General features: G+C 57.2%; 2 protein-coding genes across 8 annotated transcripts; both read left to right on the top strand.

The window, feature by feature from the left end:
- The first annotated feature begins 7557 nt into the window (after positions 1-7557).
- MEN1 (menin 1) lies at positions 7558-14122 on the top strand. 3 transcript variants are annotated; one of them, XM_036860343.1, is made up of 10 exons: positions 7558-7644; positions 8043-8503; positions 9485-9693; positions 9883-10011; positions 10298-10338; positions 10414-10501; positions 11064-11200; positions 11622-11757; positions 12209-12373; positions 12595-14122. In XM_036860343.1, coding segments are annotated over exons 1-10 (1851 nt in total). In that variant the 5' UTR covers positions 7558-7642; the 3' UTR covers positions 13078-14122. The 3 variants fall into 3 exon arrangements, with proteins under 3 accessions (XP_036716238.1, XP_036716235.1, XP_036716237.1); XM_036860340.1 differs by having other exon boundaries at positions 7604-7656; XM_036860342.1 differs by lacking the exon at positions 7558-7644 and adding an exon at positions 7727-7747.
- Positions 14123-14231: 109 nt separating this feature from the next.
- On the top strand, positions 14232-26477 carry MAP4K2 (mitogen-activated protein kinase kinase kinase kinase 2). 5 transcript variants are annotated; one of them, XM_036860335.1, is made up of 32 exons: positions 14233-14384; positions 14508-14565; positions 14791-14881; positions 14968-15032; positions 15337-15392; positions 15711-15758; positions 15845-15887; positions 16288-16360; positions 16439-16570; positions 16646-16708; positions 17073-17154; positions 17246-17353; positions 17787-17865; positions 17985-18043; positions 18683-18726; positions 18808-18846; positions 18941-18974; positions 19101-19206; positions 19297-19385; positions 19462-19503; positions 19618-19702; positions 19797-19876; positions 19963-20023; positions 20112-20229; positions 23850-23908; positions 23988-24091; positions 24179-24356; positions 25118-25186; positions 25305-25391; positions 25638-25708; positions 25808-25863; positions 25967-26477. In XM_036860335.1, the coding sequence occupies exons 1-32, from the start codon at positions 14289-14291 to the stop codon at positions 26052-26054; spliced, it is 2463 nt and encodes an 820-aa protein (XP_036716230.1). In that variant the 5' UTR covers positions 14233-14288; the 3' UTR covers positions 26055-26477. The 5 variants fall into 5 exon arrangements, with proteins under 5 accessions (XP_036716233.1, XP_036716230.1, XP_036716231.1 ...); XM_036860336.1 differs by lacking the exon at positions 15711-15758 and having other exon boundaries at positions 15872-15887; XM_036860337.1 differs by lacking the exons at positions 15337-15392; positions 15711-15758; positions 15845-15887.
- Positions 26478-27724: the final 1247 nt, after the last annotated feature.

The following is a 27724-nucleotide window of genomic DNA, read 5'->3' as shown; positions in this document are numbered from 1 at the left end:
CTATGGAGATGCAGAAGCCCAAAGAGAGGGCCCAGGGCAGGGACACTGAGGCCTCTTACAAGCTAGGGCCTCCAGCCATCCTCACCAAATTGGAGAAATGGCTGTTTCCCTGGCACCCCTCAATAATTTAGCCAAAAGATTTTCACAGTTTTACCTTAAAAAAATTTTTTTTCTCCCGAAGTTTTATGTTGACAAATTTCAAACCTACAGAAAGATTGAAAGAATATGAACGCCCTGGGACTTCCCTAGTGGTCCAGTGGTTAAGACTCTGCGCTCCCAATACAGGGGGCCCGGGTTCAATCCCTGGTCAGGGAACTAGATCCCACATGCCGCAACTAAGAGCCTGCATGCCGCAACTAAAAGACCCCGCATGCCGCAACTAAGACCTGGTACAGCCAAATAAATAAATATTAAAAAAAAAAAAAAAGAATGTGAACTCCCTACACTCTTCACTTAGATTCACCATTATTAACATTTTGCTGCTTTTGCTCTACTTCTTTACCCATATAAACGTGTATACATAGCATGTATTTTGCTAACATTTGAAAGTAAGTTGCAGACAACCTGAACTTTGCACCTAAATACTTTGCAGGCGTCTCTTAAGAATAAGGAACCATCATGCCGTGGAGCAACTAAGCCCGTGCACCATAACTACTGAGCCTGCAGTCTAGAGCCCGTGAGCCGCAACTACTGAGCCCATGTGCTGCAACTACTGAAGCCCACGTGCCTAGAGCCCATGATCCTCAACAAGAGAAGCCACCACAATGAAGAGTAGCCCCCGCTCACCGCAACTAGAGAAAGCCCACGTGCAGCAACGAAGACCCAACACAGCCAAAAATAAGTAATAAATAAATTAAAACAAACAAAAACTAACCACCCCATATTTCGGGGCCCTCTCACCTTCAAAAATAAATAAATAAATAAATTTATTTAAAAAAAAAAGTATAAGGAACCACCAAGAATTCCCTGGCAGTCCATGTCATTTTTTTTTTTTTTTTTTTGACCTGGCAGGTCCAGTGGTTAGGACTCTGTGCTTTCACTGCCGAGGGCTCAGGTTCAATCCCTGGTCGGGGAACTAAGATCCTGCAAGCTGCATGGCGCGGCCCAAAAAAAAAAAGAAAAGAAAAAAAAAGAATAAGGAATCACCAGAAGTCACTATTATTATCTCAAGCAATTTAATATTTTTTTAAATTTATTTATTTTATTTATTTATTTTTGGCTGTGTTGGGTCTTCGTTGCTGCGCGCGGGCTTTCTCTAGTTGAGGCAAGTGGGGGCTACTCTTCATTGCGGTGCGCGTGCTTCTCACTGCGGTGGCTTCTCTTGTTGCGGAGCCAGGCTCTAAGCACGCAGGCTTCAGCAGTTGCGGTGCACGGGCTCAGTAGTTGTGGCTCGCGGGCTCTAGAGCACCGGCTCAGTAGCTGTGGTGCACGGGTTTAGTTGCTCCACGGCACGTGGGATTTTCCCTGACCAGGGCTCGAACCCATGTCCCCTGCATTGGCAGGCGGATTCTTAACCACTGCGCCACCAGGGAAGCCCTCAAGAGATTTAATATTGATACTCTGTATCAATCTGTTATGGGTTGAATTTTGACCCCTAAAAAATGAAGTCCTATTACCAAATACCTCAATATGTGACCTTATTTGGAACTAGAGTCATTGCAGATGTAAGTAGTTAAGATGAGGTCATTAGGGTGGGCCCTAGTCCAATATGACTGGTGTCCTTTAAAAAAGGGGAAATTTGGGGCTTCCCTGGTGGCGCAGTGGTTAAGAATCCGCCTGCCAGTGCAGGGGACACGGGTTCGAGCCCTGGTCCAGGAAGATCCCACATGCCGCGGAGCAACTAAGCCCATGTGCCACAACCACTGAGCCTGTGCTCTAGAGCCCGCGAGCCACAACTACTGAGCCCACATGTTGCAACTAATGAAGCCTGTGTGCCTAGAGCCCGTGCTCTGCAACAAGAGGAGCCACTGCAATGAGAAGCCAGCACAACGCAATGAAGAGCAGCCCCCGCTCGCCGCAACTAGAGCCTGCGTGCAGCAACGAAGACCCAACGCAGCCATAAATAAATAAATAATAAATAAATAAATTTATTTTTTAAAAAAGAGAAAAAAAAAAAAGGGGAAATTTGGACACACACACACACACACACACACACACACACACACAGGGAGAACACCCTGTGATGATGAAGGCAGAGCTCAGGGTGATGCTTCTACAAGCCAAGGAATGCCATAGATTTGCCAACAAACTGCTAGCAGCTAGGAGAGAAGCCTGGAATAGATTCTCTCACAGCTCTCAGGAGTAACAAATCCTGCTGACATTTTGATCTTGGACTTCCAGCCTCCAGAACTGTGAAATGATACATTTCTGTTTAAGCCACCCAGTTTCTGATATAATTGTGTCAAAAATGTTCTCTGTAGCATTAAAAAAAAAAAAAAATTGAGCATCCAATTCTAGATCACATGTTGCATTTGGTTCTTGTGTCTCTTGAATCTCCTTTAATCTACAACAACTTTCTCCTCCCACCTTTTTGGGCCATCTTTCATGATATTAACTTTTTTTTTTTTTTTTCGGCCGTACCACACAGCATATGGGATCCTACTGCCCTGACCAGCGATCGAACCCTCTTCTCCTGCAGTGGAAGCGCAGAGTGTAGAATAACCCGCAATTTGCATTTGTCCTGATTGTTTCCTCATTAAAGTCAGATTTAATATTTTTGTCAAGATATTACATAGCAGATGCTATTTTAAATTAATTTTAATTACAATAATACCCTTTTTTTTTTTGGTAAATTAGAGGCTGAATTCCCATTTTGAATCCCTGCCCTCCTCTCATAAAGTTATGTCAGTGTTCCATATATGCCCATACATGTTACTGGCAGGCATCAAGACGGACCACCCTCCTCCAGCCTCCTTGCCTCCATCAATGGGAATCAAGTTGGAGCCTCAGAACCCTTCCTACCCTTGGCAGGAAGCCCTGCTCTCCGTGCTCTCACACTCACAGCCGGCCCACCACCGTACCCCTGCCTCAAGACCATCAGAACCGGTCCTACTCTTTGTCCCTGTTGCTCAGTTTCACCGCAGGGACTGAAGCCTCTAGGTTCTCCATGGCTCTGGCCATCCCTTTAGCTGATCCCATGTCCACCTTCAGCTCCTGGTAGCTGTTCACCATGCGCTCTAGAGCTGATGGTCCATCTTCAGCAAAATCTCCCGTGTCCTCGCCCCCTTCTGCAAATGGTCCTTAACCCTCCTGCTCTGTCAGAAACTTTGCCCTCCCTGGGGTCACTGTTGCTCGCTGCCCCATGTCCCACAGGCTTTCTACACCCCTCCCACCACTGGGCCTGGAGATGGGGTAGGGGTCCTCCCCCATGGCCACCGATAGACATCCTCCTCCCTCCTCCTTTCAAATACTTGGGTTTAAGCTCAAGTTATTAGCTTATACCACCCACTTTGCTTCAGATATCTCCTAACCCATGCATGGCTCATTTCTTGATAATTCTGGCTCCTGGCTTGCTGTCACTCTCTCCATCCTATTCCTATTTTAATTCTTAGAGACTTTGATATACATGTGGATGATCCAGCTGCCAGGCCTCTCAGTTCCTTGAACCCATCTTCTCCCATGATCTTGCCTTCCATCTCATCCCAGTCACTCACTCCCATAGCTATACTGGAGAGCCGCACTGTCCTATATGGGAGCCACTGGTCACATGTGGCCACTGAGCACTTGAAATGAGACTAGTCTGGGGACTTCCTTGGTGGTCCAGTGGTTAAGACTCTGCGCTTCCATTGCAGGGGGCACAGGTTCGATCACCGGTCAGGGAACTAAAAAAAAAAAAAAGAAATGTGACTAGTCTGAATTGGCATGTGCTGTGAGTATAAAACACATACCAGGGACTTCCCTCGTGGCTCAGTGGTTAAGAATCTGCCTGCCAATGCAGGGGACACGGGTTCGATCCCTAGTCTGGGAAGATCCCACATGCCGAGGAGCAACTAAGCCCATGCGCCACAACTACTGAGCCTGCACTCTAGAGGCCGCAAGCCACAACTACTGAAGCCCACGCGCCTAGAGCCCGTGCTCCCCAACAAGAGAAGCCACCACAGTAAAAAAGCCTGTGCACCGCAATGAAGAGTAGCCCCTGCAACTAGAGAAAGCCCTGGGGCAGTAACGAAGACCCAACACAGCCAAAAAAAAAAAAAATACATACCAGATTTCAAAGACTTAGTGTGGGAAAAAATGTTATCATTAATAATTTTTATATTGATTACAAGTTGAAATAACGTTTTGGATATATATTATTAAAATTAATCTCACTTGTATCTTTTACTTTTTTTAATGTAGCTACTAGAAATTTTAAAATTACATATGCAGCTCATGTTAGGTTTCTACCGGAAGCACTGATCTAAATCTTTATTTTTGGCCGAGCTGCCTGGCTTGTGGGATTTTAGTTCCCCAACCAGGGATTGAACCCTGGCCCTCGGTAGTGAAAGCGTGGAATCCTAACCACTGGACTGCCACAGAAGTCCCCTAAATCTTTTCACTGCCAATAATGACAGCAGCCGTCTCCCTATAATCTCAATCCCAAGCATCCTACTCTCTATTCAACACCCCTATCTTTCCAGCTCTCTTTAGCACCCCAACTCCAATAAACTTTTGACCCCATTGGAACCTACAATCCATTGATTTTGCCACGCTTTTGCAGCCCCTCATCCCTCTTATGTCCTTACGTTCCTCCCTCAAACAGCCTAAATTCCAGTCAATTGTTGTAATCACTCCTTTGTATGAATGTATTTGTTCATTTATTCAGCACATAATTGTTGAACATCAGTTATGTGCGGGACACTATTCTAGGCACATGGAACACGTCAGTGAACAAAACAGACACATTCCCTGTCCTCGTGGAGCTTATATTTTGATGGTAGGAGAGAAATAATAGACAAATAAGTAAATTATATTAGATGCTGGAATAGTGGTTCTCAACCGGGAGCAATTTTGCCCCCCAGGGACATTTGGCAATGTCCGGAGACATTTCTATTGTCACAACAGGGGGAGGGGCATCTAGAAGGGGTAGAAGCCAGGGTTGCTGCCAAGCATCCTACAGGGCACAAAACAGCCCCCAACTACAAAGAATTATCCAGCCCCAAACGTCAATAGTGCCTAGGTTGAGAATCCCTGTTCTAGAAGGTGTTAATGCTTTAGAAAGAAAAAAAAAAAAAAAAAAAGTAGAGTGGGGTGGAGGGACTGAAAGAGGAATTTGGGTTGGAGAGTGTGATTTTAAGTAGGCTGGTCAGGTCTGGGTCAGCCTCATTGAGAAGGTGGCATTTGGGAAGGAGACCAACTGGGCTTCCTATTTCATTGAGAAAATGAAAGTACCCATGTATTCTGCCTTCTCTCCAATTATTATTATTATTTTTAAACTTTATTTTTTTTGGCTGCGTTATGTCTTCGTTGCTGCGCGGGCTTTCTCTAGTTGTTGCGAGCGGGGGCTACTCTTCGTCGTGGGGCGTGGGCTCCTCATTGCGGTGGCTTCTCTTGTTGTGGAGAACAGGCTCTACGTGCACGGTCTTCAGTAGTTGTGGCACACAGGCTCAGCAGTTGTGGCTCGTGGACTCTAGAGCACAGGCTCAGTAGTTGTGGTGCACGGGCTTAGTTGCTCCGCGGCATGTGGGATCTTCCCGGACTAGGGATCGAACCTGTGTCCCCTGTATTGGCAGGCGGATTCTTAACCCCTGCACCACCAGGGAAGTCCCCTTCTCTCCAATTATTATGGCTAGACTGTGTTCACGCTCCTAGCAAAGTACAAGTCTGTCACTCAGGAACTCCCATCCTCTCTACTCGTTCAAGGTCATCAGTCCTGCATTCTCTCCTATTAAACAACAGCCACAACACCATGACTTCCTTTGACCCTCTTCCCCCTCCAGCTGCCATCTTGATTTTTTTCCTTCCCTTTGCTGCAAAGCTCACTGAAAGAGTTGTGTATTATCACTGTCTCCAATTTCTTTCCTCTCATTTTTCTTGAGCCCAAGAACTCTGGGCTGTTGGTCTCAAACCGCTCCTAAGGTGGTCACCAGGGGTTCTCACAGAGCTAAATGCAGTCAGTCCTTGGTGCTCAGCTTGCTGACCTGTGGGCAGCACCCGACACTGTTGATCACCCCTCTGCCTTGGTCTTCTGAACCAGATGCCCGTCTGGTTTTCCTCCTATCTCTCTGGCTGATCCCTCTCAGAATCCTATTCTGGTTCCTCCTGGTCTCCCAACCTCTACATGAAGGGGTATCCTAGAACTCAGTCCTTGGTGATCTCATTTCCATATACCCCTCACTCAATTTCCCCTAATGTTAACATCTTACACAACATGGTACATTTATTAAAACTTACTGATGAAAACTATAAACGAAGCTACAGGTTTTATTTGAATTTCATAAGTAGGGCTCACAGTTGCCCAAGACTTGACTGGTTTAGTTTTAAAACTGAAAGTCCCGTTCCCCTGAAGTCCCCTCAGACTTGGGCAAGCTGGGACAGTCAGCCACCCTATTCACCAGTTTTTCCACTAATGTCCTTTTTTTCTGGTCCAGGATTCAACCCAGAACACCACGTTGCATTTAGTGGTCCTGCCTCCTTAGTGTCTTCTAATCTGCAACAGTTTCTCAGTCTTTCCTTGTCTTTCATGACCTTGACACTTTTGAGGGGAACTGTCAGGTATGAGCAGTCTGAAAGTCCCTCAGTTTGGGTTTGCTGGATGTTTTCTCATGAATAAGGCTAGACTTATGGTGCTTATGGGTTTTTCTGGAAAAAACCCACAGAGGTGAAGTAGGGCAGGAATTTTATCTCTTTTATTCACTGCTACATAGCCAGTGCCTGGGATTGAGTGCTTGGCCCATTATGGGCACCAAAAATCTGTTTGTTAAATGAATAAGTGAATGAATGATTCTGTAGAAATTTAGTATTGTTTTGAAGTTTTAAAATGATAATATAAATACTACCCTATCATACATATCGCTCTGTAGCTTTTTCCCCTCTACAATTTGCCCTGAAGATCCATTTTAGGATGCATAGAGCTACTTTACTCTTCTTGTATACAAATAACTACAATGGTTCTTTAGATGTTCCTCTTTGCACACGTGTTAGATTTTCTCATGGACAGAAAACTAGACATAGAGTAGGCACATTTACGTGTTAATGGATACCGATAAATATACAACTACAATGGCTGAACACGTTTACAGTACTCCAGCAGTGTTTAAAAGTACCCGTTTTCATCACATCTTGCCGACACGTGATAACCTACAGAAGCTCAGCAAGTGCTGAGGATGCCTGCTCACTCTCCGGACTACAACTCCCAGAATGCACTGCGGTTCCCCTGCCTACCTGGGTCTGCGTGAAATGGAATGACCAATCCCTGAGGGCCTCAGGAAGGTGGCGCTGCCTCCGCTCCTCATCTACCTCTGGGTTCTGCAGCGCCCAGAGCAGCGGGACTACCACTCCCATAAGCCACCGCGGACTGGCCGGCCCAGCCACCATTTCAAGACTTGGCAGGGACAGGGGCGGGCCCCGGACTCCACTTCCCGGCAGGCAGTGCGGTCCGAGGGGGCGGAACTCCATTTCCCAGCAGGCTCCAGGCGGCGGGCGCCGCTGTGCCTTGTGTGGGATGTAAGCGCGGAGGTGGGCGCGGGGGACCGAGGCCAGGACTCTCCTTGGGACTTGGGGGGCCTGGCCTAGGGGCGCCTTCCGGGCGGACTCTAGGGCCCTGGGGGTATGGGCGCAGAGAGGGGGCGGGGCGGCCATTGGGAGTCCTCAGTGGGGTCCTAGGGGCGCACCCCCATCGGGACCGGGGCTCCTGGGGTTGTGGGGGACAAGAAGGCCCCGCAGCCTCGGCTGAGGGGTCTCTTCGACGAAAGAGGGGGAGCAGATGAGCGGAGCGTGAAGGGGCGGGGAAAAAAGGGATTGTGTCTGTGAGTGTGTAGGGGGGTGTGGAAAGCTAGTCGAGCCTGGGAAGGGGACTCCTGGGCCGTGCCCACCCGACCCTCCCTCCCCACGCTTGCCCGCAGGCCGAGGCCCGCCGCCATGGGGCTGAAGGCCGCCCAGAAGACGCTGTTCCCGCTGCGCTCCATCGACGACGTGGTGCGCCTGTTCGCTGCCGAGCTGGGCCGAGAGGAGCCGGACCTGGTGCTCCTATCCTTGGTACTGGGCTTCGTGGAGCACTTCCTAGCTGTCAACCGCGTCATCCCCACCAACGTGCCCGAGCTCACTTTTCAGCCCAGCCCTGCGCCCGACCCTCCTGGCGGCCTCACCTACTTCCCCGTGGCCGACCTGTCCATCATCGCCGCGCTCTATGCCCGCTTCACCGCCCAGATCCGCGGCGCCGTCGACCTGTCTCTCTACCCGCGAGAGGGGGGCGTCTCCAGCCGCGAGCTGGTAAAGAAGGTCTCCGATGTCATCTGGAACAGCCTCAGCCGCTCCTACTTCAAGGATCGGGCCCACATCCAGTCCCTCTTCAGCTTCATCACAGGTTGGAGCCCGACAGGTGGCAAGGGGCGAGAATCCTGTCTCACGTGTGAACCTTGGCCCACTTTTTCACAACACTGTGTGGTTTACAGAGCCCTTTTGAGACCTGTAAGCCTTGTGAGGTGGAGCAAGTGTTATGTCCCCCTTTGCAGCTAGGGAAACTGAAGCCCAGAGAGGGAAAGTGATCTTCTAAAGTCACACAGAATGGCAAGGCTGGGACTGGACCCCAGTCACTTGACTCCAAATCCATTAGCCCACCCTCTGCCCCCTCAGCACCCCCCTCCCTGCCATTGAGCAGCTACAGGAGTCCTGCAGCCCAGCCTGAGGCACAGAGGGCAGCAGCAGATTTAGGGAGTGAGGAGCCAAAATCGGGCTACATTTGAGCCAATTCCATGAAATATCTATGAACATGTTTTGAAAGTGAACAGACCAGGGCTTCACCTCAAGAAACTGAAGGCTCAGGGCTTGCAAAGAGCGTTCCTCTTTGATCCAAGCCCAGTTGACTGGCAGTCAGGTCCTGGAGTGCCATATTGAGAAGGAATCTGAGGCTGCTTCTGAGCTTAGCAGGAAAAGAATACAGAGAGAAATTGGGAGTGTCTGCCAGTGGGTGTGTAAAAAGAGTGTTGGCTAGTGTCCTGTTTTTGCCGTCCCCGGTTATAACCTAATAGGTACAATAAAACGAGGAAATTCTTTAATTAGCAGAAATATATAATACAGTTGCAGAGAAAGAGAAGAGACAGGGTCAAAAGCTGGGTGGAACTACAAAAGATCCAAGGTCTCCTGTTGAGGATGGGGAACGTAAAGGGGGAGGGAGAGTCTCTGAACACGTAGGAGGAAAGGGATAGAGAGAAGACGGGCAGGAGTGCCTGAGGTTTGAGCACAGGCTTGGAGGTGAGTGTGGGAGGGTGCATGGCCCGTCACTACCTGGTCCCTTCCCCCAGGCCAGAGCTCAGAGGACCCTCTTTCATTACTTTCCCTTCCACAGGCACCAAACTGGACAGCTCTGGTGTGGCCTTTGCCGTGGTGGGGGCCTGCCAGGCTCTGGGTCTCCGGGATGTCCACCTGGCCTTGTCTGAGGACCATGCCTGGGTAGTGTTTGGGCCCAATGGAGAACAAACAGCTGAGGTCACCTGGCATGGCAAGGGCAACGAGGACCGCAGAGGCCAGACAGTCAACGCGGGTGTGGCTGAGCGGGTACTGCACCCCTCCCCATACTCTCCTAGCCCAAGCCACCCAAGGAGCTCTGCTTTCTTGGGCCATGCTCCCCTCTTCCTATCACCACCTACATATGTCAGGAAGGGGAGGGTCCCCTTCCTGGCCGTCATTCCCTAGAGCAGGCACAGGTAGGCCATCGTGAGACATCTGGTCTTGTCCTCTCCCAAGAGCTGGCTGTACCTGAAAGGATCATACATGCGCTGTGACCGCAAGATGGAGGTGGCATTTATGGTGTGCGCCATCAACCCTTCCATTGACCTGCACACTGACTCCCTGGAGCTGCTGCAGCTGCAGCAGGTGAGGGGTGCCTGTGGGACCCTGGGCCCGGGCGCTTTCCCTTCCTGAGCTTCAGCTCCCCCTTCTGTAATGTGGGTGAATCATTCCTGGCCTGGACTTTCCTGGGGCTCTTGGGAGGGGAGAATTGAGACATGAAAGTGCTTTGACTTCAATAAGGGGCTAGTTCTGAATTCTGGCTTTTCCCACCTGGTGGGAGGTCCCTACTGGTGCTGGCCCTCCGTCTGCCTGGTAGACTGAGGACCCCCCTCTCTCCCGCCAGCTCACACTTCTCTCCTTTGGCCCCTAGAAGCTGCTCTGGCTGCTCTATGACCTGGGACATCTGGAAAGGTCAGTAGAGGGAAGTGGCCAGGCTGGGCTTCGGGGTGGGCTGGGGGGCAGCTTGGACTCATGAGCCTTTCCCAGGTACCCTATGGCGCTGGGGAACCTGGCAGATCTGGAGGAGCTGGAGCCTACCCCTGGCCGGCCGGACCCACTCACCCTCTACCACAAGGTGGGGACATCTCAGGAGGGTACAGAAGGGAGGTGCAACGATGGCTGGGGTTCCCTTCTATCTGGGGACTGGGAGGGGGCAGGTGAGGCAAGAAGAACTTTGTGTGTATTGGGGGGTACCGCCCATCCAGTCCCCATTTTGTATTTACCGTGTGCATATTCAGGGCAGTCAGGGCTGTCTGAGGAGTGTTCTGGGTTCCCTGCCTGGGAGTGGTAGGTCCCGGATTTGTCCCCTCGGCCCTACCTTTTCTACTGCCTGTCATTGTCCTTCTTGGAGTATAATGGAGGTCAGACACCGTGAGAGCACTGAGGCGGGGGTGTTAACTTGGTGGGGCTGCGGGTAGGAGGGACATTGGGCTGGGCTTGGAAGGCCAGCCCAATGCAGACCTACAGACCCAGGGAGGAACACCTGGTAGAGAGGATGGCCCGGGGTGAGGTCACGTGGGAGATGAGACTCTCTGGGATCTTCCTATTGCTCCTCCTGGGTGTGATCCAATGGGACATTTGTGCCACCTGGGGCAGCTGGGAGCTGTCTCCCTGAGGCCCCTCTGCTCTATCCCCAGGGCATTGCCTCAGCCAAGACCTACTACCGGGATGAGCACATCTACCCCTACATGTACCTGGCTGGCTACCATTGTCGCAACCGCAATGTGCGTGAAGCCCTGCAGGCCTGGGCCGACACGGCTACTGTCATCCAGGAGTGAGGATCCCCCCACGGGGCCCCAGCCTGGCCTTTCTTCCCCTTCCACCCAATTTCCAAACACCCTCGTCCAGGAGGGAGGCCTGGGTCCCAAGCCCTATCCCCTCTCCATCCAGTCAGCAGGCAGCCAAGGCCACCATCACCCAAGAGGTAGGGACCCCTGATGAGAGCTTCACGCCTTTCCTTCCCTCCCCTCCTCCTAATTTCTAACTACTGTCATCCAGCTGTGGAACCTGCATTCCCCACCCCCCTCCTCACTCTTGCTCTGGGCTGACAGACACCACCATTTTGGAGTGAGGACCCCAACCGTTCACTCAGTCCCTGGATGACCCCGGAAAAGAAACCGGGGCTCCATCCCCTGCCAGATCCCTGGGGGTACCCACCATGTCTGAGACCCCACAGTGCCCTGCTGCTCTCACAGCTACAACTACTGCCGTGAAGACGAGGAGATCTACAAGGAGTTCTTTGAAGTAGCCAATGATGTCATCCCCAACCTGCTGAAGGAGGCTGCCAGCCTGTTGGAGGCCGGCGAGGAGCGGCCAGGGGAGCAGACCCAGGTGAAGGGCTGGACCTCCAGCCTGTGTACACCTTCCCACCTGAGCAGGGCTCCCAGTCACAGGACGTGGGACTGCTGCATGGGACTGGGGATGGCACGGGACAGGTGGCCCAGCTCAGGCAGATAGCTGTGTTCTCTTATGCAGTAGCTGAGGGCCTGGGTTTGGGTTTGAGGAGTTGAGGTAAATGGGGTGGAAGCCCCTCTCTTTCTCTGTCAGGGTCACTCATTCAGCTGAGGGGGTGAGATGGAGGTAAGGGATGGTTCCTCCCTCCTCCCAAGTCCTGGCTAAGGACTGGTTTTATAAAAGGAAGGCGGTTCTAAGAATTCTCTCCATCTATGCTCACATCTGCCAGAGCCAGGGCTCTTTGTCCAGGCGAGAGGTCTGGCCTGTGCCCTCTGATGAGGGGTGAGTAATGGGGTCTGAACTGTGCCCTCCTTTCCCCCTTTCCCAGGGCACCCAGAGCCAGGGTTCTGCCCTCCAGGACCCAGAGTGCTTCGCCCATCTGCTGCGATTCTATGATGGCATCTGCAAATGGGAAGAGGGCAGTCCCACGCCCGTGCTGCACGTGGGCTGGGCCACCTTCCTTGTGCAGTCCCTAGGCCGTTTTGAGGGACAGGTGAGGGACAGCTGTGCAGGGTGGCTGGGGAGGACAGGTGGTGACAGCAGCTACAGCGGAGTCAGAACCTTTGTAGCCCTGAAGGGGATCTGCCCATCCCCTTTGGGTGCAAGTGAGACCGAGGCTCCATGACAGGATGGTCTTGGCCGGGTCTTGGGGTTCCACCCACTGGCCTGCAACCTCTTCCTCCGCTTGCCCCCCCCACCCCAAATCCGGCCCAGGTGCGGCAGAAGGTACGCATAGTGAGCCGAGAGGCAGAGGCGGCCGAGGCAGAAGAGCCGTGGGGCGAGGAAGCCCGAGAAGGCCGGCGGCGGGGCCCGCGGCGGGAATCCAAGCCTGAGGAGCCTCCGCCGCCTAAGAAGCCGGCGCTGGACAAGGGCCCAGGCGCGGGCCAGGGTGCGGTGCCAGGACCCCCCCGGAAGCCCCCAGGCACCGTCCCGAGCACTGCCCGCGGCCCTGAAGGCGGCAGCGCGGCTCCGACGCTGGCGCCCGCCGCCTCGCCGCCACCGGAGGGTCCGGTGCTCACTTTTCAGAGCGAGAAGATGAAGGGCATGAAGGAGCTGCTTGTGGCCACCAAGATCAATTCGAGCGCCATCAAGCTGCAGCTCACGGCGCAGTCACAAGTGCAGATGAAGAAGCAGAAGGTGTCTACACCTAGTGACTACACTCTTTCATTCCTCAAGCGGCAGCGCAAGGGCCTCTGAAGTACCCGGGTCTCAGTATCGGCCCACTCGGAGCCCGCCCTCAATCAGGATGAGGCTCCACCCCAGCCCCCCTAGCGAGCCCAGGCTCCGCCCCTGGCCTAGGGGCCTAGGCCCCGCCTCCAGGCCCCACCCCTACCCGGAACTCAGGCTGCAGGTTCCCAGAGTAGACTACCCAGCGCCCGAATCGAGGGCTCTGCCCAGTCACTGGAATATAGAGCCCATCCCCCAGGATCGCAGCCGGCCAATTGAAACCTTACCCTGAGTCCTTCACCCATCTTTAAAGGTCCAACTACGGGAAGCTCAGGCTCCATCTCAGAACCGAGGCTCCAACCTTCGGCCTAACCAGTGTTGGCTCAGGGTTGCTTCCAGCCCATAGGGCTGTTTCACCCTAAACTCTAGGAGCGCAGGTCCCACCCACAGCCCGGGAACCAAGGACCCCGCTCAGCCCCTAGGAGTACGTTTCCGCACTTCAATAATTCCATTCCTTGGGAATCCAAGCCCCCTACCGCAAAGAACCTAAGTAACGCTTCCAGAACTTGGAAATCCTAGCTTCCTCCCTTCCCTGTCGCGAGTCCGGGACACGAAACTCCGCTCCCGGCGTGTGCGAATCCTGAGCCCCACCCGCTTCCTGACCAAACTGGCCCCAGATCAGAGCAGACCTCTCTTCCGAACCTCTGGGAACCTCCCCGGGGTCCATCCCGTCTCGGGGGACTCTGGAGGAAATCTGCAGGGGTTTGCGAGTGGGTGAGGGGAGCCTGATCGCTTCCTGTTTTGTACATAGATTTATTTTTCAGTTCCAAGGAAGATGAATACATTTCGTAAAAAAAAAAAAAAAAAGTACTTGTCCGTGTTTCATCTGGGAATTTGGGAGTGGAGCTCCCCCTCTTTCCTCTGCCTTCCGGCCCTCCGGGCTTCGGGCTCCCCACCTGTAGAGCGCGAGGAACCGGTGGCTGGCAGAAGAGCCTCGGCACCATCGGCTCGTCCCGGGCTCGGGACTTTCCCTAGCCGCCGAGGGCCGGTCCCGCGGGCGCCTCCTCCCGGCCGGGCGGCGGGGCATCCCCGGCCTGGCCCCGCCCCGGGCCCCGGCCCCGCCCCCGCGGCCTCGGAGCCACCGGCGCCCGCCTCGGCGGTCCCACCCCGCCCCGCCCCGCCCCGCGCCGCCCCGCGCCGGCTCCGCGGCTCCGCAGCTCGCGCCCGCCCGGCGCCGGGCCATGGCGCTGCTGCAGAATGTGTCGCTGCAGGATCCGCGGGACCGCTTCGAGCTGCTGCAGCGCGTGGGGGCCGGGACCTATGGCGACGTCTACAAGGTGCGCCGGGCGGCGGGACGGGCGGGAGAGAGGAGAGGAGGGTACGCGCTCCGCGCCCTGCTGCGGGATCCGGCCCCCAGCCCCGCCCCTCCTCATCTCGCTTCACCCCCTCCGCCCCTGCAGGCCCGCGACACGGTCACGTCCGAACTGGCCGCGGTCAAGATAGTCAAGCTAGACCCAGGTGAGGGCCCGGAGCCAGGGCCTCAGCGCTGGAGGGAGGGCAGAGGGCCGCAGAGCGGGCACGGTGTGAGAGCTGACATTTCCGAGACCCCCTGAGGGGCAGGCCCCGGGAGGTACTGTCCGCTGGCACCTGTCTGCCCTGGAGAGGGGAGGCACTCTGTGCCCATTTTGCAGATGGGGGCATTGAGTTAAGGCGGCCCCCTTCATGATGCCCTGTGTTTCCCAGGGGACGACATCAGCTCCCTTCAGCAGGAAATCACCATCCTGCGTGAGTGCCGCCACCCCAATGTGGTGGCCTATATTGGCAGCTACCTCAGGTGAGGCTGCTTTATCCCCTTGCCTGCCCCCAGGCAGCCCCCATATGGCCCTGCCATGTGCCCACCCCAGCTCTGTGTCACCCCAGGAATGACCGCTTGTGGATCTGCATGGAGTTCTGCGGAGGGGGATCCCTGCAGGAGATTTACCACGGTGAGGGCCAGGACTCCAGGCCACAGAGGGTCACAGCCTTCTTCCCATCCCCACCACAACACAGGGCAAGAGGGGAGAGCTGGGGCCCTGGATTTGGGCCCCTCTCCACTTCTCACTAGCTGTGTGACCTTGAGAGAAATGCTATCCTTTTCTGGGCTGTATATCCCAGCCTATGTCGGGAGGGGATGTGGCCAACTCCCCTTTCACCAGCAATGCCTGCTGCTTACCCCACACAGGGTGGAGCCTGGGAGGGTCAACATATCCCCCCAGACCCCCCTGCCAGCCCTTACCCCTCCCATTTCAGCCACCGGGCCCCTGGAGGAACGGCAGATTGCCTATGTCTGCCGAGAGGCACTGAAGGTAGCTGGGCCCATAGGGCTACTTACACCCCCAGTCCCCTGGAGCAGGGCAGGGAGCCCAGCTGGCCAGTGTGTGTGTTGGGGGGTGGGGTGGGTGGAGTGCTCAGGCAAAGGTGCCTGAGGGGCTGTGGGTCCTGGGGGGAAGGGGCCCCAGCCGTGTTGCCGGAAGCAGCCCATTTCCCTTTTGGCTCAGTCATTTCCTGTTTGGGGAGAGGGGAGGAGGAAGCAGCTTGGGTGGGGGGCCCCCGTCCTGAGAGGGGGTTCAGGAGAGGTGGGATATACTGGGTAGCTGCTCTCAGGGGCTCCTCTTCGTCCCCAGGGGCTGCACCACTTGCATTCTCAGGGGAAGATCCACAGAGACATCAAGGTAGGGGTCTGGCCAAGGGCATCGTGGGAGGGAGGAGGAGGCTCTCGGGGGCACCAGACGGGATTCTCTCTCCTCCATTCCCACAGGGAGCCAACCTTCTCCTCACCCTCCAGGGAGATGTCAAGCTGGGTCAGTACCCTGGGGACACAATCAGGGTGAGGGTTCTATGGGAGATCCTGGAGTCTTAGAGCCTACTTTCAAGTGCAGCTTGTCCTTGAGCAAGTCATTTTACCACTTGAGCCTCAGTTTCCCCATTTAGAAAGTGGAACAGTTCTCCCTTCCTGTTGGAAGTTGGATGTGGTTGGGTCCGTAGGGAGTCTAACATGGGACCGGGCACGTGGTCATGGAGGGAAGGTGCTTGACCCCTCCCAGGAGGGGACCTGGCCTTGCCTTGTGCCTGTGGCAGTTGTGGCTGAACCTGGGCTGCCTATTTTCTGAGCCCTGCCAAGTGCATCCTGAGCCTGAGCCCTGGACGTGGGTGGGGAGTGGCAGCCAGAGGTCGGATGAGAGCAGCTCTTTCTCCCTGCAGCTGACTTTGGGGTGTCAGGCGAGCTGACGGCATCTGTGGCGAAGAGGAGGTCTTTCATTGGGACTCCATACTGGTGAGCCTGCACCTCTGGCTGAGGGGGTGGGGGCCACAGTGGGGCACCCGGCCATCTCATCTGTGACCCCGCCTCTAGGATGGCCCCGGAGGTGGCCGCCGTGGAGCGCAAAGGTGGCTACAATGAGCTGTGTGACATCTGGGCCCTGGGCATCACCGCCATCGAGCTGGGCGAGCTGCAGCCCCCTCTCTTCCACCTGCACCCCATGAGGTCAGCTGAATACTTGCCCCTTGCCTGACCCCAAGAGCCCTGTGACCCTCGACCCCTGACCTGTGGTCTCCATAGGGCCTTGATGCTGATGTCAAAGAGCAGCTTCCAGCCGCCGAAGCTGAGAGACAAGACTCGCTGGTGAGGGCCCACATCCCTTGCTGGGGCCCCCTTTTCAGCCCAGCCCCATGGGGGCGGAGGAGCCCTCTGCCACCCCCCGGGGTGCAGCCTCAAGGGCCCTGCCCTCTCTGGGCCTCCACAGACCATCCGCAGGAGGGGCCTGGGCCCTGCTTCTGGGCTGGGGACCAGTGTGGACAAAGAAGGGCAGATGGTTGATGACGGAGGCGCTGCCGGGTCGCAATAGCAGTGTTGCTCAGGCCAGCTGCCCTCGGCCTCAGGCTGGCTCCTTCCTGGGCAGGCCCAGCAGACTCCTCTGGAGCGGTGGCAGGATGGCCTGCCTGAGGGCTAACCTGGGCCTGCGGGTGGGGTCTCTTGTACCCACTAGGACCCAGTATTTCCATCACTTCCTCAAGCTTGCCTTGACCAAGAACCCCAAGAAGAGGCCAACAGCAGAGAAGCTCCTGCAGGTGGGAGGTAGAGGGGTGGGGCAGGGGGCTCGATGCTCAGAAGCAGGGACCCGGAGGCCAGGGACCAACCTGCACCCCCTCCATCCTCCAGCACCCCTTCACGACCCAGCAGTTGCCTCGGGCTCTCCTCACACAGCTGTTGGACAAGGCCAATGACCCCCACCTGGGAACCCCCTCCCCAGAAGACTGTGACCTGGAGGTAAGTGAGAGCAGCTGGGGACTGGGTCTTGGCCTGGTCTGGTCATAAGGCATGCAGAGATGACAGAAGTCAAGGTCCCTTCAGCTTGTATGTTTCCAGCACATGGAGCTTCAGTCTGGTCGAGCCCACCCGTTAGGAATCTTCCCTGAGCTGGTTTGCCTCCTTGTCGCCCCCCTGTGATAGGTTCTTGCCCTTGGCCCAGCATGACCGTGACCCTAGTTAAGCCATCTTCTGCTTTCTCTGTGATCTTTGGCGAGTTACTTGCCTCTCTGTGCTGGTTTTCTCATCTGTGAAACGAGGGTGCCGTTTAATCTCGCAATAATCTCAGGGCGTTTTCGTGAAAACAAACACATCAGTGTGTGTAAAGCAGCTCAAGGAGTACCTGATGTGAGGTGGGCGTGGACACGTGTCCACTGTCTGTGTTCTCTCGTAGACTTACGACATGTTTCCCGACACCATTCACTCCCGGGGGCAGCATGGCCCAGCCGAGAGAACCCCCTCAGAGATCCAGTGTGAGTCTGCTTTGGCGGGGGGCTGTGTGGGTTGGGGGGCTGTGCGTGTGGATTTGGTGAGAGTTTCGGGGTCGGTCCTGAGGCTCTGGCGCCCTAACCCCCGGATCTGGGCCCTCCAGTTCACCAGGTGAAATTTGGCGCCCCACGAAGGAAGGAAACAGACCCACTGAACGAGCCGGTGAGGGGCTGGCGGCGTGGCAGGGTGGGACGCAGGGCTGGGCTGGGGAGCTGTGCGGGTGACCGAGCACCGCAAACTCAGGAGCCTTGCAGCAGCAGCAGCCTGGCCCTCGGGCCCGGGAGAGCTGTCCAAGCAGGCCTGTCCGCCCAGGGACCCGGAAGCCTGGGGGCTCCTTCCTGGCGCAGGTTGTTTTGGACAGTCAGCTGGGGGTGGCAGGGTGACCACGCCTTTCTAAAACGTGGGCCTGTCACTCGTCTGAGGACGCCCCCGCCCCCTTCGGCACGTCCTTCTCTGCCTCGGTCGCTGTGACTGCTGGGCTGGCGGACTCACCATCTCTGCTCTCTCGCTGTCTCTCCTTATCGGCATCTCTCTTCACCCCCACGATCTCAGTCCCTCCCTGCCCTTCTCTCTCACTGTCTCTCTGTCTCCTTCTCTCTCGTTGTTTGTCTGTTTGGCCCTTTTTCACACTTTCTCGGCCTCTTGTTGTCTCTCTCACAGTCTTCTTGCTTGTTACCGATCTCACTTTCCATCTCTGTCTGTCTGCCATCTCTCTCTCCCACAATCTCTCCAGCACTCTCTCATGTTGCCTGTCTGTCTCTCTGCCTCCCTCCCGGTCTTTCTGACTCGGTTTCCCCACAGTGGGAAGAGGAGTGGACGCTGCTGGGAAAGGAGGAGCTGAGCGCGTGAGTGAGGGGGAGGGAAGCTGCGGGGGGGGGGGCGGCAGGAGGAAAGGCTGACCTCTGATCCCTTCCCCTCCTACCCAGGAGCCTGCTGCAGTCAGTCCAGGAGGCCCTGGAGGAAAGGTGAGGGGCCAGGGCCCAGAGCAGGTGGGGGGCAGCTGGGCTCAGGACCCAGTCACATCTCACACCTCGTCTCCCTCTGATTTGTCCCCGACAGGAGCCTGACCATCCGGCCAGCCTTGGAACTCAAGGTACGGAGAGAAGGGGAGCGGGGGATGGGGATGGGGGGCAGTGCGATAGCAGGTGCAGTTGGAGTGGGGGTAAGTTACAGGGTCCCCTGCTAACAGCTGGGCTGGGTTCCCTGACCCTCCTGCCAGGAGCTGGACTCCCCAGATGACACCATAGGAACCATCAAGAGGGCCCCGTTCTTGGAGCCGTCCCCCACTGAGCCTCCAGCTGAGGACCTTCAATCCAGCCTCCCAGGTGAGCCCCAGGCTCGGGGGACCAGGAGGCGGGCCCTGGGAGGTAGGGGGTGGTCCAGGACCGGAATTCACGGCAGGTCTGTGCCTACAGGAACCGCACCTCCACCTGTCCCAGGCCCTGACAGCCCCCCACTGCTCTCCACTGCCTGGGCCACCATGAAGCACCGGGAAGATCATGAGGTGAGGCGGTGCAGTAGCGGGGGTCGGGGAGATGGGAGGCTGGGGCTGTGGCCCTGACTCCTTTCTTCCTTCCCAGAGGTCATCCTGCCATGGGCTCCCCCCGACCCCCAAGGTGCACGTAAGTGTTTGCGCGTGGCTCCACCTCTGCACCGCCTGCTGCCCCACCGCCTGCGGCTTCCCCCGCCCCGTCCCCCCAACCTAGTGCTTCATCAGCCTCTTGCCTCCTCTCCAGATGGGTGCCTGCTTCTCCAAGGTCTTCAATGGCTGCCCCCTGCGGATCCACGCTGCTGTCACCTGGGTTCACCCTGTCACCCGGGGTAGGCCGGGGGCAGGGAGGAAGCAGGAGCCTGGGAATCCCCAGCTTGGGCCAGGGGACGTGGCTGACCTCTGACCCCATACCCAAACCTGCAGACCAGTTCCTGGTGGTGGGGGCCGAGGAAGGCATCTACACCCTCAACCTGCATGAACTGCATGAGGATACGCTGGAGAAGGTGAGGCCCGGCTGGCGGGGGAGGGCCGAGGGCCTTGGGCGTCTGGGGTGCTGACCCCTGTCCATCTATGGCTCTGTGGCCTCCAGCTGATTTCGCACCGCTGCGCCTGGCTCTACTGCGTGAACAACGTGCTGCTGTCACTCTCAGGTACAGTTGGGGCAGGCGGGGGCAGGGCCAGCGCCCCACCCACCAACACTCTCTGAGCCCCTCTCCCCTCCGTCCCATCCCTCCGCAGGGAAATCCACGCACATCTGGGCCCACGACCTCCCAGGCTTGTTTGAGCAGCGGCGGCTACAGCAACAGGTCCCCCTCTCCATCCCCACCAATCGCCTCACTCAGCGCATCATCCCCAGGTCAGGGACCCTGGGGAGCCTGGCCCTGCGGGGATGAGGGAGGAGGGAGAGGCAAAGGGACAGAGCCAGGGCTGGAATGCAGCCTTTCCCGGTACTGAGACTGTTGGGATCTGAGACACGTCACTTGGCCTCTCTGAGGCCCTGTTTCCTCATAGGTCAATACAGTTGGTAGCCTCCCCTCCCCCTGCACCCAGGCCTGTCGGGAGGGAAGGAGACAGGGCATGTGAACGTGCCTGGCAAGCTCTGGGAGCTGCGGTGGGTAGGCTGTGGGGCAAATGTTTCCTGAGAACCTACTATGCGCCAGGTCTTAGGCTGGGCTTAGGGATGACAAATCAAATGAGTTCTTGACAGTCAGCTCCTGGGACTGAGGTGCGCCAGAGGGAGAGCTGGAAGGGGTGGGGAGGCCCCAGAGAGGCCAGGCGAGCTCGCGGAGTTTGACAGAGCGTTGGGGGTCTTCCAGGCAGATGAGTTAGGAAACAGCCTTCTAGCAGTGGGAGGAACAAGTGTGAATTCTCGTAGGCGATCGGGGGAGTTAAAAGGTGTTTGGCCCGAGCTAGGAGGGGGGAGCAGCCCAAGAGGAAGCTGCACAGGTGGCAGAGCCCTGCCGTTGACGCCAGGCCCAGGATCTGGGCTTTGTCTGCCTGGCAGCGGACCTGGAGCATCTTAGAAGGGTCCCTCTGTACATCAATCAGGGTTCTTCCTGTTGCAGGTGATTCAACTCGCTGGCTTAAGGACAAAAGGGAACTTAACGGCTAGTGTAGGAGTAGGGTCAGCTGCATGCCCAGCTGGATCCAGGCTTAAATGGCATCTTCAGGCATCTTCCTGCATCTCCTGGCTCTATTTTCCTCTTGTCACCTTCATTCTCACTCAGGCTTTCTTGTCCAGTGATGGCTGCCTGCAGGTCCAGGCCAGCGTTCCACTAGCTAACAACCCAGTGGAACTGGAACCTCTGTTTCCAAGTAATCCCCACAAAAGTCCAGGGCCAGTTCTCACTGGCCTAGCTTAGGTCCATGCCTACCCCCGGGGTAGTCACTGTGGAAGGGGATGAGGAGCCAGGGCCCAGGCCTGCGTCCCGTGCCCTCTCCTGGAGCTGGGGGAAGGAGAGGGGGGCTTGTCTGGGCAGATGGAACCAGGAGCGTCTGCTGGCCGCTCTGGTGACAGTGGGAAGGATGAATGGAGGGGGAGGCTGACGAGAGGGCCTGGAAAGGAGGCCGGTGTAGTGACCCCAGGCAGTGTGAGAACTAGATGGACTCCAGCAATATTTAGGAAGTGGGATTGACAGGATTTGGGGACTAATCAGAGTGAGCTGGAGGGAAAGGGAGGGACTGGGAGACCCCCAGAGAGCAGACTGTGTGGTGCGTTTATGGGGCAGTAGAGTCCCTCATTCAGCCATTCAGCACCTAGCATGCGCCAGGCAGTGTCCTGGGCGTGAGATACACCTGGGAACTGGAGACCCTCATATTCCCCAGACTCTCCTGTTGAGACAGACGACAGTGGACATGAGAAGGAGTCTATGCGGTGGTGACACAGAGGGGAAAGTGCCCCGTGGAGAAGAGCAGGGTGGTCAGGAAGGACCTCGCTGAGAAGGTGCTTTTTGAGCAAAGACTCGGAGGGGTTGATAGAGCAAGTCCTGAGGGTATCTGGGGGGCTGGAGCCGGCCTGCCTGTCTGAGGAACAGCAAGGAGGCCAGTGAGTCCAGATGGATGGAGCGAGAGGGAGCTGGCGTCCGAGGGCTCTGTAGCCACAGTGAGGGCTTTGCCCCTGACTCAGAGCAGCCTGAGGGCCACTGCAGAGGAGTGGCGTGACTGAGGTTTTCACGGGTCACTCTGGCTGCTGCGCTGGGAGGAGACTGGAGGGGACGCGGGCGGACGCGGAGACCCGTCAGGAGGCTGTGGCACCATCAGGTGGGACGTGATGGCGGCTTGGGCCAGGGAGGCCGTGAAGGAGGAGAAAAGCGGTCAGAGTCCAGTTTTATTTTGAAAGCTGAACCAACAGGATTTCCGGACAGTTGGTGGATGGAAGAGAAAGAGGAGTCAAGAATGACTCCAAGGTTTTGGCCTAGACAATGGGAAGGATGGCGCTGTCATCAGCTGTGGGTGGAGCAGAATTCAGTGTTGTCACATGGAGTTTGAAATGTGCAAGTGGGACCTCAGCCCTTGGCGGGGGCTGGGGGGTGGGGGGTGGCGCTGAGTTCTGAGGGGGAAGGTGGGCTGTGGGCTTAGACATCGTCATGACCAGGTGGGTGGTGGAAGCCGGTGGGGAGGGCGGGGGAGGCCGGGCCATGGGCAGATGAGGGGCCCAGGGCCATTATTCAGCGGGCTCGCTTGAGGACCACATCGGGAGCCCCGTGGCCTTGGGGCTTCCTGACCTCAGTCCCAAGCCAACCTCTGCTTTGGCCCAGGACCTGCAGGAAACAGGCCCATTACAGGCCCAAGTCACAGGCAGCTTTGGGCGTGTGTTTGGGAAATCACAGTATCACAGCAGAGATCTCGAATTGTTGGGAAAAAAAACAAAAAATATCCGCCTCTGTCCCGTCTGAAGGCCAGCTGGGAAAGAGAGTGGAAGGAATAAGGAGAGAGAGAAGAGTGAGGACAGAGGCGGAGAGAGAGGTGCTGGCTTCCTTGGCGGGGCCCACATCCCAGCAGAGGGTGCAGACAGGGCTGGGTCACTGGGAGGAGGTGGCAGGGCTGCTGACATGTAGCCCTGTTCCCCAGAGGAAGAAACAGGTTCGGAAGGTCCCCTGAGGGTTTGGGGGACAGCCAGTAACCAAATGAGGGACCCCACTTCTCCCTCGGCACCAAGGTGAGCCACCCACTGGCCACCCCATGGAATAGCCTGAGCTGAAGCAGGAGAGGGCAGGGCGTTTGCTGTTTTGTGAGTCTTCATCTCCTCCGCGCCCGGCTTGCTCATCTGTGACTTGCAGCGTGTCGGGTGGGGACTGGCCCTGAGTGCTCTGGCCGCCGGAGGAGCTGGAGGCTGCATTAGCTTGCCGCCCTCCCACACCCTCGTTTTCTCAGTTATTTCTTTACTTACACCCTGCCTTTGCCTAAAAAGTATTTTCGATGACTGAAAATAGGTGGAAAAGTAATAATAACGGGATGAGAAAAGTTAGCCTTTTGTGAGGGCACCTGATGTGCCAGGCTCTGCTGCAAGCTCCTCCCCTGAGTTAACTCATTTAGGCCTCACTGCGACCCTGCGAGGGGGGTACCACGGTTATCCCCAGGCTGCAGGTGAAGCAGCTGAGGCCCGGAGAGGTTAAGTCCCGAGGGTACTGCAGGTGAAACTGCAGGTGAAGCAGGTGAAGCAGTCGAGGCCCGGAGAGGTTCAGTGCCTTGCCCCAAGTCGCACGGTGAGAGGTAGCTCTGTGATCCAAACCCCTGGACTGGATGTACACGCTCCAGGCTGTATAGGGGGTGCTGGAGCCACGAGCACTGCGTCACATCCTGCGCAATTCACAGCTTCATGGCTCCTCGGATACTCGGGCCAGGGGCTTGACCTCTCTGAGCCTCGGTCTGCCACCTGTGAGGCGGGGAAGGTGTTAGTACCCGCCCCTTAGGGCTCTGCAGGGGGCCTTGCCCAGGGTGGCACCCGTGACGCCTGCCCTGGTTGCCACCCCACAGGCGCTTTGCCCTGTCCACCAAGATTCCTGACACCAAAGGCTGCCTGCAGTGTCGCGTGGGTAAGAGCTGGGCGAGGTGGGCGGGGCCGGGTGGGCGCGGGTGGGCACAGCCCCGGGCCCACCACCCCCTCTCTCGCAGTGCGGAATCCCCACACAGGCAGCACCTTCCTGCTGGCCGCGCTGCCCACCAGTCTGCTTCTGCTGCAGTGGTATGAGCCGCTGCAGAAGTTCCTGCTGCTGAAGGTGCGGGGCCGGTGGGGGGACCCCCCGGGCGGGTGGCAGGGTTTCTGGGAGGAGAAATGGAGGCCTGAGCGCCCCTGCTGCCCCCAGAACTTCTCCAGCCCCTTGCCCAGCCCAGCAAGGATGCTGGAGCCGCTGGTGCTGGATGGGAAGGAGCTACCGCAGGTGTGCGTGGGGGCCGAGGGCCCCGAGGGGCCCGGCTGCCGCGTCCTGTTCCATGTCCTGCCGCTGGAGGCTGGCCTGACGCCGGACGTCCTCCTCCCACCCGGTGAGCTGGAGGGCCAGGCTGCTGTATGTGAGTGTGTGTGTGAGTGTGTGCATGTGCATGTGATATATATAGAGGGAGAGGGAGAGGAAGAGGGAGAGGGAGAAGTTCCTCACAGCTTATGGCGCCACGGAGACCTTGGGGACCCGAAGCTCCCAGCCTCTCTTCAGCTCAGCAGCTAAGAAAACCTGACCAACCCTGCAGGGGCTGCAGGGACAGAGCCAAGCTGGGGAAGGCGGGTGCCAGAGGCCTCCATTCTGAGCAAGGAAGCAGGACACTGGGCGTTGGGACAGCTCAGGGGAGCGGAGTGAGTGGCAGTGGGTAAAGAAAGGGGAAGGTGCCCTGGACCAAGTCCTTGCGGTGGCCCAGACCCCCAGCCAGGGGTCTCATGGGATTTTACTCTTGATCCTCACAATGGCCCTGCAAGGTAGGCGTCGTCGTGCCTGGGTTACAGATGAAGAAACTGAGGCCCAGAGATTCGAGGTCACACAGTGACCGAGTCATGAAGCCTGGCTCTCCTGACTGCAGAGCCCCTGCCCTCCCAAGCCTCCCTGGGCCTCAGCCCTGCCCCTTGCGATGGGTCACTTTGCTGCCAAACATCAGTTCCCCTGCTGTGCAGTGAGACTGGCCATCGTGACCCCACCCGGCTGTTGTGCAATGCACTTGTGGTGACAGCTGGCTGATGCACACCTCCAGCTTTTCCTCTTGGGGCCAGAGTGGGGCTGGTGGCTCAGCCAGGCCGTGTCTCCCTTCTCTGCCTGCAGAGGGGCTTCCGGGCTCAGCCCAGCAGGTGATCCAGGTGGACAGGGACACAGTCCTAGTCTGCTTTGACCGTGAGTGTGCCTGGTATCAGGGCTGGGGGCTGGAAGCAGGTGGTGAGGGAGGCCAGGTGGGTCTGTCTCCCCAGAAGGGAGCCACCCCGCCCCGCCCACCAGCCCGCCCCCTGTGCAGGCTGCGTGAGGATCGTCAACCTGCTGGGCGAGCCCACGGCGACGCTGGCGCCTGTGCTGACCTTTGACTTCCCCATTGAGACTGTGGGTGAGTGAGCAGACAGAGGTGGGGGCGGGAGTATCCCTGGCCTGGGGCACGTGATGTGGCCCCGGGGCCCGGGGCTGGCAGCGGGACAAGGAGGCAGGTCCCCCAGCCCCTCTGGAGAGCCATCCTGCTCAGCTGCGGCCCAGTCTGTGAGGACCTCTGTGGCCCAGACCCGGGCCCAGGCCGTAGCTGGGGGAGCCAGTGTCCCCAGGGCAGGTGCAGGGCTGATGGCCGCCTGGCCCCTCCTAGTGTGTCTGCAGGACAGTGTGCTGGCCTTCTGGAGCCACGGGATGCAAGGCCGCAGCCTGGACACTAATGAGGTGAGTGAGACTCAGGAACCTGGTGGCTCCCCACCCAGTTGTCCCCACCTTTTAGGAGAGGACCCGCTGGGGTGGCCTCAGTGCCCCTTTTCTTCCCAGGTGACCCAGGAGATCACAGACGAGACAAGGATCTTCCGAGTGCTTGGGGCCCACAGGTAGGACACGGTGCCCCGGCCTCCCCTTCAGACGCTCTCCAGGCCAGGTGGAGCTGCCCAAGTGTCTTCCCACCTTGCTCACCTCCGGTTCTCTCCCCTCCAGAGACATCATCCTTGAGAGCATTCCCACCGGCAAGCCGGGGGCTCACAGCAACCTCTACATTCTCACGGGCCATCAGAACAGTTACTGAGCCAGCGGGCCGGCCTGGCCAGGGGCATCCCCCGCCCGCCCCAGGCCTTAGCGGCAGTTCTTTTAGGCAGAGGGGACCCTCCCAGATCAGAGGAGCCCAGGCCCCGGCTCTGCTGGTCTGAAGGGCAGAAATCCTGAGAAGAGTTTGGGGGCTGGGGAGGGTAGGGGTACCTACCCCACACCTCTGCAATAACTGGACCAGAGGAAGCTGCTGTCACCTCCCCCTCCCTGGCGGGCAGCCAGTCCCCAGTGCCCCCTGGCAGGGGCCCTGGGCTGGTTGGGGGCGGGCCCGGGGCTATCCATTCCATTTGGTTCCACATTTCCTTTCCACTCTTCCTGCCAAGAGCCTGCCCCTGTGCTCTGTCCTGGGGAACATGGTATTTAAAAGAGAGACTATATTGGTATTAAAGCCGGTTTGATTTTATTCCACTGGTTCCTCTGGTTTGGGGGGAGCTGAGCCCACCTGCCTCATCTCCCTCTACCTCTCCCTCCAGCACACCTTTCTTTCTGTAGCACCAGGTGCTGTGGATATAACATGGAAGGGAGGCCACCAGTGTCCTGGTGGCTCTCTCATGGGGAGCCAGGCAGAGGTGAGGGGGAGGCCATGGCCCCCCGTGGCATCTCAGGGTCGCTGTGTCTTCCTGGGCTCCCTTGCTCAGGATGAGCCCTCAGCCTTGCAGTGTGAGGTCTCTTTTGTGGCCAAGGAGTCATGCAGATGGGGCCAGGGGAGGCACTAAACGAGGGACTCATCCGAGCACCCCTATCTCATACGAGATCTCACCAGGTAGCCTATGGAGAGGCCCGCCAAGGGCTGCTCCACCCAGCCCCGGAGAGGCTGCAGCCTTTGGAGACAGCCTGCCCTGACCTGTATCCCCCACCCAGGCCTGGGGCTGCCTCCCGGCCTCCCACCTGCTGCCTGGATATCAGTTGCTCTGTCAGGCCAGGATTCCTGAACATGGGTGTGCTCACCACGCTAGACTCTGGGAAGATTAGCCTGTGTCCATTTAACAGGAATTCCCAGAGGGTCTCTTCAGTGCCCATCCCTGGGCTCCCAGAGGGGCCCCTACCAAGATGTAGACCGGCCCCCGGTGAGGGGAGCTGTCCTTGCTGGAGCCTGCGTCTCGAGGGCGCATTCGTCCACCCGTTGCTGGCCTTGTGCTTTGCGTCGTCATTCTCCCACATTTCCCTCTTAGCGGGCTCCACGCCCCCAGGCCAGGGAGCCCCCTGTGGCCCCAGGCACTGACCAGGCTGCTCTTGACCAGAGCCTTTGGGCAGGTGAGGCCAAGGAGGCAGGATGACAGCTGGCCTTAAAGGAGGGGTCAGTTGCACAGACAGGACCAGAGCTGCGGAGGGTGGGAAGGCCTGAGTCTGGGGGAGGAGCTTGAGCAAAGGTCCAGGGTCAGTTTGGCCCGATCATCTCCCTTCTGATGTTCAAGGCAAGTGTTTGAATGAGAACTCTACACCTGGTGGGCTGTTGGTAAATACTTGATAAATGAATGAAATGATAAGTGGGTGTGTGCTGGGTAGATGGCATGCCAGTCCCCAGTGCTCCTGGCAGGGGACCCCGGGCGATCTCATGGTTGTCATATTGTCCCCTTTTCCACCCTTCAGCAGAGCTCTGACTGCTCTCTTAGAGACAAGGGAGGGTTTTGAAATGGGGAGTCAGATCAG

The sequence above is a fragment of the Balaenoptera musculus genome, chromosome 8 (genome assembly GCF_009873245.2).
Source record: "Balaenoptera musculus isolate JJ_BM4_2016_0621 chromosome 8, mBalMus1.pri.v3, whole genome shotgun sequence".
Taxonomy (NCBI): domain Eukaryota; kingdom Metazoa; phylum Chordata; class Mammalia; order Artiodactyla; family Balaenopteridae; genus Balaenoptera; species Balaenoptera musculus.
This window is presented reverse-complemented; position numbering and strand designations above follow the sequence as displayed.